At 31.9% G+C, this 8,676-nt stretch overlaps 1 protein-coding gene across 1 annotated transcript; it reads left to right on the top strand.

Moving 5' to 3' along the window:
* Window positions 1-3,169: 3,169 nt before the first annotated feature.
* Window positions 3,170-8,052, top strand: LOC134261489 (protein decapentaplegic-like; the record flags this gene model as incomplete). The annotated part of the gene is made up of 3 exons (XM_062743926.1): window positions 3,170-3,368; window positions 5,435-5,575; window positions 6,928-8,052. Coding segments are annotated over 3 exons (882 nt in total), but the record flags the coding sequence as incomplete, so codon positions are not given.
* Between the last annotated feature and the right edge of the window lie 624 nt (window positions 8,053-8,676).

The raw sequence follows: 8,676 nt of genomic DNA on the forward strand, positions 1-8,676 counted from the left end.
TACCAAGAAGCAGATTTCAAAGCAATAATTTATTTTCAGACTATATACCCCCCCCCCCCCAAACCCCTGACCCAGGGGGCGTGAAATTAACCATTTTGCTAGATGCACCTTTTTTATCATAAATATATACTCAACATCAATAGAAACGCAACACCCTAATTTTAGGATGAAAATTATATACAGGTTATAACTATGTACCATTAAAGTTAGGACATTTTTTACTTTGCCAAATCAGTTATTTAACGGTTGAATGAATTTCTTTCCATTACCGGAAGTTGCTTTTTAGCCCTCTTAACAAAATTCAAAATTTTCCCATTTTTAATAAAATTTTAACAATATTTTGGGTTTCCAAGGTTTTGAAACTGTTAATCATAAGTATTGTTCTAAAAGGCCGGGAAAAAATCCTTCTTTCTTTACCGGATGTGATGCCTATATTTCCTCAAAATGACTGATTTTCATTGCTTATGCTGGAAATTCTCAAAATAAAGAAAAAAAGAGTGCAGATGCAAATGTACACATTGACTCATCAGGCTCATGTGTTTCAATAGCATAAATGGCAGTTTCTTGACCGGAAGTCAAAAAGTTGCTACACTACGCCAGGTTAGAGAAAATTCGACCGCAATATCTGAAAAAATATGTATTTAAAAATGCCCAAGAATCTTAATTTCGCTCAGATTAAGACATTAATAAACTTAATGCATGGTAGAAATCGGGTTGCATTTGTTGTATATGGCGGACTAGTACGTTTTCATTAAATGGTCGGAAGGGGGATGTTTTAAGATTTAACGGGTATTTGTTTCTTTCTAAGGTCTAAAAATAACATTTAATGTTTAAATGGAGCATTAATTTTTTGTAAATTTACTTTTTACCTAAATATATTCATTTTTAATGTTATCATTAAACTTTAGAAGGTAACACATAACTCTTAAAACATCCCCCCTTCTTGCTATCAGTCATTTTGAGGAAATATGGGCATCACATCCGGTAAAGAAAGAAGGATTTTTTCCCGGCCTTTTAGTACAATACTTATGATTAACAGTTTCAAAACCTTGGAAACCCAAAATATTGTTTAAATTTTATTAAAAATGGAAAATTTTGAATTCTGTTAAGAGAGCTAAAAAGCAACTTCCGGTAATGGAAAGAAATCCATTCAACCGTTAAATAACTGATTTGGCAAAGTAAAAGATGTCCTAACTTGTTTGGTACATAATTATAACCTGTATATACTTTTCACCCTAAAATTAGGGTGTTGCGTTTCTATTGACGGTGAATATATAAACTTAGATCATTGGCATAATAGCCAGGTGCAAAGGAAAATGTTTTCAAAGAATTAATGTATTTTATAATCAAGAGAGCACCCCCCCCCCCCGTTACATCAAATGGCAAAACCCCTGACACAGGGGCCATGAAATTCACAAATTTGGTTGAGGCACTCTTGCTCATTATAAATATATACTAAGTTAGTTTATTTAATACCCAGGAGCAGAGAAGAAAATTTTCAAAACATTTAATGTATTTTCACTATATAACCAATAGAGCCCCGCCCTAACCCCAGAACCCCTAACCCTGGGGCCATAAAATTCACAATTTTAAAAGAAGCATTCTTGCTCATCATAACTATGTACTTAGTTAGTTTTTTAATATCCAGGAGCAGAGAAGAAGATTTTCAAAGATTTGATGTATTTTCACTATAATATATATATTCAATAGAGCCCCGCCCTAACACCAGAACCCCTGACCCTGGGACCATAAAATTCACAATTTTGGAAGAGGCACTCTTGCTCATCATAACTATGTACTTAGTTAGTTTTTTTAATACCAATGAGCAGAGAAGAAAATTTTTAACGAATTTATGCATTTTCACTATATAGCCAGTAGAGCACCGCCCCAAACCCCAGAACCCCTTACCCTGGGGCCTTAAACTTCACAAATTTTGGAAGAGGTACTCTTGCTCATCATAACTATTTACTTAGTTAGTTTATTTAATACCCATGAGCAAAGATTTTCAAAGAAATAATGCATTTTCACTATATAATCTATATAACCCCGCCCTAGCACTAGAACAACTGACCCTGGGGCCATGAATTTCATAATTTCGGTAGAAGACTTAATGCTAATTACATTCACACCAACAGTTTGACTGCTTGATGTCCAGGTGTAAAAAAGAAGATTTTTAAAGATTTCAGTAATTTTAGTGGTTTTTGTCCCATCCCTCAGGCCCAAGGGGGGCCATGACTATGAAATTCACAATTTTTGTTCCCCTTCACCCATAAATGCTGTATACCAAATTTGGTTGAAATTGGTTCAGTGGTTTCAGAGAAGCTAAAAATGTTCAAATGTTAACACACGACGGACGACGGACGAAAACGGATAGCAATAGGACTCCTGAGTGACTCGGATGACCTAAAAATACCACACAAAAAATTTAAAATTTAAAAAAAACCCCAGTTTTTATAGTATAAATTCTACAATATTTTATCACGAAAGTTTCCTATTGTATCATACGTTATAACTGACCCTATATAAATTTATACACGTGTATACTTGTATCTAGATAGCGATAACAGACAACGACAAAAAATAGTTTTTGACCCATTGTATTACTGAGCATTAGGTCTATGGGTCAAAATCTTTATTTCAGAAACAAGGGCATGTGCTATTTATCTCTGGATTTTGGTATATTTCATAATCTTAAAATACCATTCAGACGTAATAGAGATGGTCGGAAATACACAATGGTTGGCGTATCCTAAGTACTGGTAATATTAATTAAGTGAATGAATCAATCAAATTTACCATTAAATAGAATAAATGTTTCCAAATTTAACTGACATTTGCCTGGATTTCCGTTAAATTTGTCATAAGCTGCAAAATGTAACATGATTTAAAACACCTTTCTAAACTAAATTAAGCTAAATATTAATGAGTATTAAAATGAAAATTAAAGCATCGATATTTACAAGTATTTGACAATTTCTTGGGAAAAAAATCAAACTGGTGCATGTTATAAATTTTAAATGTGTATTACTTATAGCAAAACCACGATGACATGCCACTGGCATATATAGGTCTTGGTATATAAAGCTTTGACATGCTTTGGATCCCTGTCAAAAATTATGAGAACACTCGGCATTTGGTTGTACGCGGTTGTATTCACAACTGATCTTGGAATGGGGCGTTTGTGCCCCCTCGCTTGTCTTCTGAATTTCTTCAGACTCTGGGCATTGACCCGGGAGGGCGTGTACCCATCACTCGACCTCTCTTACCGTACGTGCAGCACATGTTTCTTCAGATAGAAGAAAAACAAGATGACCTGCGTATGTATTCTGACCGGGACCCCAGGGTACAGTTCTACAATCCGCAGTCGCGTAAGTTAAATATACCTCATCATTTTTTGTATATTTGTTTTCACCTAGAAATCTCTTTTCTTTTGAAAAGGATATACTTGGATAAAAAGCACTTGGATATAAATTTTGCAAATTTAAACTAATTCTGCATTTTTTAATGTTTTAAAGTCGCACAATTAAGTCAAACACTGCAATTTTTAAGTTTTTTTGTAAATAATTATCTAAATCATTCAATAATCTGTTTAAAATTAATTATATGCTTTAACAGTGAAGATAATAAAACATTCAACACTTTGTTAAACAATACAACTATAGTATATATTTTAAATAATCAAAAGTTAATTATGAATATGTACATGACAGTTTAATTATGAGATGCAATTAACTTTTTATATCTTGATAATATTAATTGAATTGTGAATGGTAGTGCTAATAAAAATTATTCATTTTTTAATTTTTTTTTATTAAGAACGCACTTGTCAAGTAATTTTGTTTTAACACAAACAATTTCAATGCATAATCACTCCTTAAATGAGAAATAAAAAATAAGATTAAATCAAAAAACAAGACAAAAAAATTAATGAAAAAATTGTGCATCATTGAAATACTCTAAATTAAACATGGATTACTTCTGCATTTATGGAATAACTACATAGCAACTTTTGTGAATTTCAAAGTATCTGAATGCTTTCTGTTGACGATTAGTTATAACAACGATGTTATTTCTGATGAATGGAAAGAATTTACAATTAAAATAAATCGAAAAAAAATATTATAAAATCAAATTAATAAGGGGTGAATATTTTAACACATATGCCAGATATGAGCGATTTTTAATAGATGTAAATAATTTTTTTTTTGGACATATTTCATTGAACTAATCAAAGGGACTGACAACAAGTTCTTATAACTTACTGTTTTCTATCCTAAAATATAACAGTATATCTTGAAATTAAATACTTGTTAATTTTATCTTTCTATATGTATTATTTTAACTGAAAATTCATTTCATTGAAATGAAAATTAAAAGTCTGATGGTTTCATAGATAAATTTATGGACAGCAGCAAAATATTGTTATTCGTTGCTAGAATGTACTCAACGCATTTTATCTCTAGACAATAAACTGTGTATCTTCTTAGGTTTTTAACCTATTCCTTAATTTCAGATCCGAAACTCACTTTCCATATATAAATAATATTTTTAAAGAGACGTGGACACAGTTTCAGCTGAAAATTTTCAATTTCTATGTTTGCAAATTTTTAATGATTATCAAAAGCTTGATATTCAGTTGTGGAGATACAAGACAGATTTGAGTCCAAACCTTTGTTATGTAAACAAGGCTCGTGTCATTTTTTTGTTTACATAGGTTAGATATACTAGTATATGTTCGTTCAAAGCAGATTTTTAAATTATGTAGTTAAATTCTAAATACATTTCATAGTTTCAATAGTGATTTACCGAAACTTGTTTTGTTATAAATATATTTTCTACATGTGAACAAAAATAAGGCACGAGCCTTGTTTACATTATGAAGAATTTTAAGTTCTGTGTCTTTGTAAATCAACAAATGATGTTCAAAATTTCGCTGATCATTTGAATTGCATTAGTAAGTAAGTAAGTAATCATTTATTATAGTGATTGTGCATATAGACATTTCAATACACATTGTAAACAAAATACGTCAGACTGAATTTGCACCCGGCCCATTGGACCTATAAGTCACTTTTTCCATTAATTACATTTATATAAATTTACACATGCAGAAGATTCTTTCTATGGTTAAATGCTGTATGGACAAATTTGGCTAATTTTATTTGGTAATTTTGGTTTAAAATTTTAAACAAATAATCATTATCAATACTATTTGGGTGCTCCTTATACACATTATCAAAATATTTTTTTATTAATTAAATTAATTAATTAGGAATTGTAAATATTAAAATTGGTTTTAAAAGTCAGTTGACGCTGTGTCCATGTCCCTAAAAATACTGGTAATCGGAAATTTCCTACGATGCTTGCAAAAAAAAAGATTAGAATTAACATTCAACATTAAAAATCTTAGTAGTATGTCAACATTTTGATACAGATTCCTCTGAAGGTCTGCTTGAGTTTGATTTATCAGGAGCACCTATTGATGGAAACGTGACCAAGATAGAGGTCGCCTTCACAGGACACACCCACCGACAGATCTCTCTACAAATCACATCCCCATACCGCCCCGGAATCAGTAAGTGCTTCTATTATTGGAGTTTCATAACGTAAACATTATTGGGCAATATTAAGTTATTATATTCAAGATACTCACAACAATGTAAATGACTTTTCTTTCCTTAACTTTCCCTTCTGTTTCCGTTGCTTCCTCCTTTGGTTAGATCATTAAGGCTTTACAATTGGGATGGAAAACTTGCATACCATTTAAAATATGATAAAATGAGAAGAAAAAATTGCTCAAAAGATCATTATAACGATCATAGGATTTACAAAATGCTGAATTTAAACGGAGATACTGATATTCCTGTAACTTCAACTTATCTGTCAGGAGCTATTTTTGCCTATCCTTAAAACATCCAAATATAAAACAGTTGTTCCAGACTCAGTGATGTCTTTTATTTCCTTTCATTGGGATATATCTAGTCGATATGTAAATGGAAGTAGCCACAGCGAAATTTTTTTTAAAATAAAGTCTTTTTCTTATGAATATAAAACAGGTTGGTTAATGAAGGAGCACAATTAGTCTCGATCGGCATTCCAACCACATAAATGTTGTCAACGAGAATCTCCAGCATCCTTTTAATATCAGCTTCAGGAAACTTGTGTGTAGAAACTGTGATTTTACAATTAATTTTGTTAAGAGCAATCACAAGATATGAAAATTTCCGAGTTCTCTTTCTATTGAAGAAGTAGTTACCTTAAATATATTTTTAATTCATCGTAAGGAATTTTTTTTAAATATAGAAAAGACATGCTAGACTACATTCTTTTGAAAGAAAATGGTGTTTAAAATTTTCTTTAAGTTCTTTGGAGTTTTGGAGAATCCACATTTGATATGCAGAACTATCAGAAAGTGATGTAGCAGAGTGTGTCTCAAGTTTTTTCCTTTACAGTAATAATTTTTTAAGGAGTAAAGAGAGGGGCTTGGTTGAATACTTATTGGATCCCACAATGTACCTTTGTTTGTAAGGATTTTTAGGAAGTTTAGATATCCAGTATACGTAATTTTTTTTTAAAATGTCACCTTTAGATAGGAAACTGTGAGCAAAAGGAGGATTTCTGAATACAGTTACGATAATAAACATTACAAACAAAGACGATATTGTTTCAAGCCTTGTCCTCAAACCATAACATATTGTTCATGCAATCTTATTCTTTTAACGTTTTAGACAGTTCCATTTGCATTTTAACTTTCTAAAAATGAAAAGGGACAATAATGTGTGCCAATGTAAATATATATGCCAATTTATGATAAATTGGACAAAAATTGTAGAATGAAATGTTTTAAAAATCCAAGTTTATTTATACTTAAGAAATGTTCTTTAAACTTTTTAAAATTTTCATATATACGTAATTCTATAATTGCAGGAGTGAGTACCTTCCATACAGAACAGGGACATTTGGCTGACGTCACAAATCTTGCTATGGATCAGGTGTTAAATACAACATTAAATCTGTTCGTCTCCGTCAGTAAATCGAATCACCAAGTAAGACACCTAAATCCAGTTCTGGCGGTTTTTCTCGACATAAATGTCTCCCTATTGCACACAGTCCGTCGGAAGCGCTTTGTGCCTTCCAACAGAAACTCGACTATGGAAACAGCAGAAACTCTAAATCCCTGTCGTCTGGAGGAATGGACTGTGGATTTCCGGGATTTAGGATGGTATGAAAAATTCATTCTGCGTCCTATAACATACCAAGCGAACATTTGTGCTGGAGATTGCCCCGTGGCTCCGATGGACCCATATTTTAACGCCACAAACCATGTTCTGATAAAGTATCTCTTGGAGAAGAGACTGTGCTGCTCCCCGATAGAATATATGTCACAGACTTTGATGTTCATAAAAAACAACATAACAGCCATACAGACAGTCAGAGGGATGTCCGTGTCGCGTTGTGGCTGTCGCTGAGGCCATTACTTTGGTGTATGATCTGCTCATAGTCAGTGTCCGTAACTCCAAAGAAACCCGCCAAGAATTTGAATTTTCAAATTTGTGGACGCCATTTTCTGAAGAAAGGGACATTTGTATTTTGCAGCTAGAATCGTATGCAATTGTATTTGAGATTCGAGATCTAAAGTTTTGAAGTTTAAAAACTGGGATTTTATGTTGATTTTGATTCTATCACCTCTTGGAATTGCAAAGATTAGTGATTGAAGCACGTATTGTTGTTCGATACCGAGGGAATGTATCAAGTTCAAAGAAAAGTAACACCCATTTATATTTTTTGTTAATCTTCCTGAGCTCTGAACGGCAAGGTTCATGTAGATAGATACCATATGAAGTGTTTGTTGTCCTAAAAAATATACATGTATGTTTGCAGAGTTTAAAATAGCAATTTTATTTGATTTATTCCTTATTCATTAGTTTGTCTTTTTCACGTAATGGAGAATCATTCTATTTTAATATGTGAGGCAGTGATTGACTTGATAGAAACTTACGTTCTCAGCAAAATACAATCAGGACCATTACATTGTTACAGTGACTGGATGAATAGTGTGTTGTTATTACTAAATTTTCAGAGGATGGTTTACGATCTTATGCACAATTTGGATGTAATTTGATGGTAAGAAATGATACTATTCAAGGAAAATGAGTATACATGTACATGACTCGGTTTAGAAACAATCCTCTGAATCAATTCCTACAAAAAAATGTGTGTATAAAATATATTTACAAATTTGAAATTTGATTTGATGCGATAGGTTTGCGTTAAAATGTATTTTTCTCGATAAACTTTAAACAATATATGAGAGAAGTGGTGTTAATCAGATGTGGATACTAAAAAATTCCAAGAAACGTTTGAAACATTTGAAATCACAAAATTTTAGCAAAATCAACAACATAAAACTTTTTTTCAACTTTATACTAGTATACAACTTTTCCACACGATAAATCAAAGTCCGGGCTTTCTGACATCATTGACAGCTGCTTTTACAATAAAAATGGAACTCGTAAATTTAATTACCCTGTCATTGGTCATTTACAAAATTACTTTGTTAAAAAAAAAGCTGATTGTACACACAAGTACTCTAAAGTTGATATTAAAAAGATGCTCGAGTTTACAGTATATATGTGGTTTTCGGAGACTAGGCATGCTAACAATCTATGGGAATTC

The sequence above is a fragment of the Saccostrea cucullata genome, unplaced genomic scaffold, assembly GCF_032062105.1.
Source record: "Saccostrea cucullata isolate Sc308-1 unplaced genomic scaffold, CSIRO_AGI_Scuc_v1 ctg12104, whole genome shotgun sequence".
NCBI classification, from domain to species: Eukaryota; Metazoa; Mollusca; class Bivalvia; order Ostreida; family Ostreidae; genus Saccostrea; species Saccostrea cuccullata.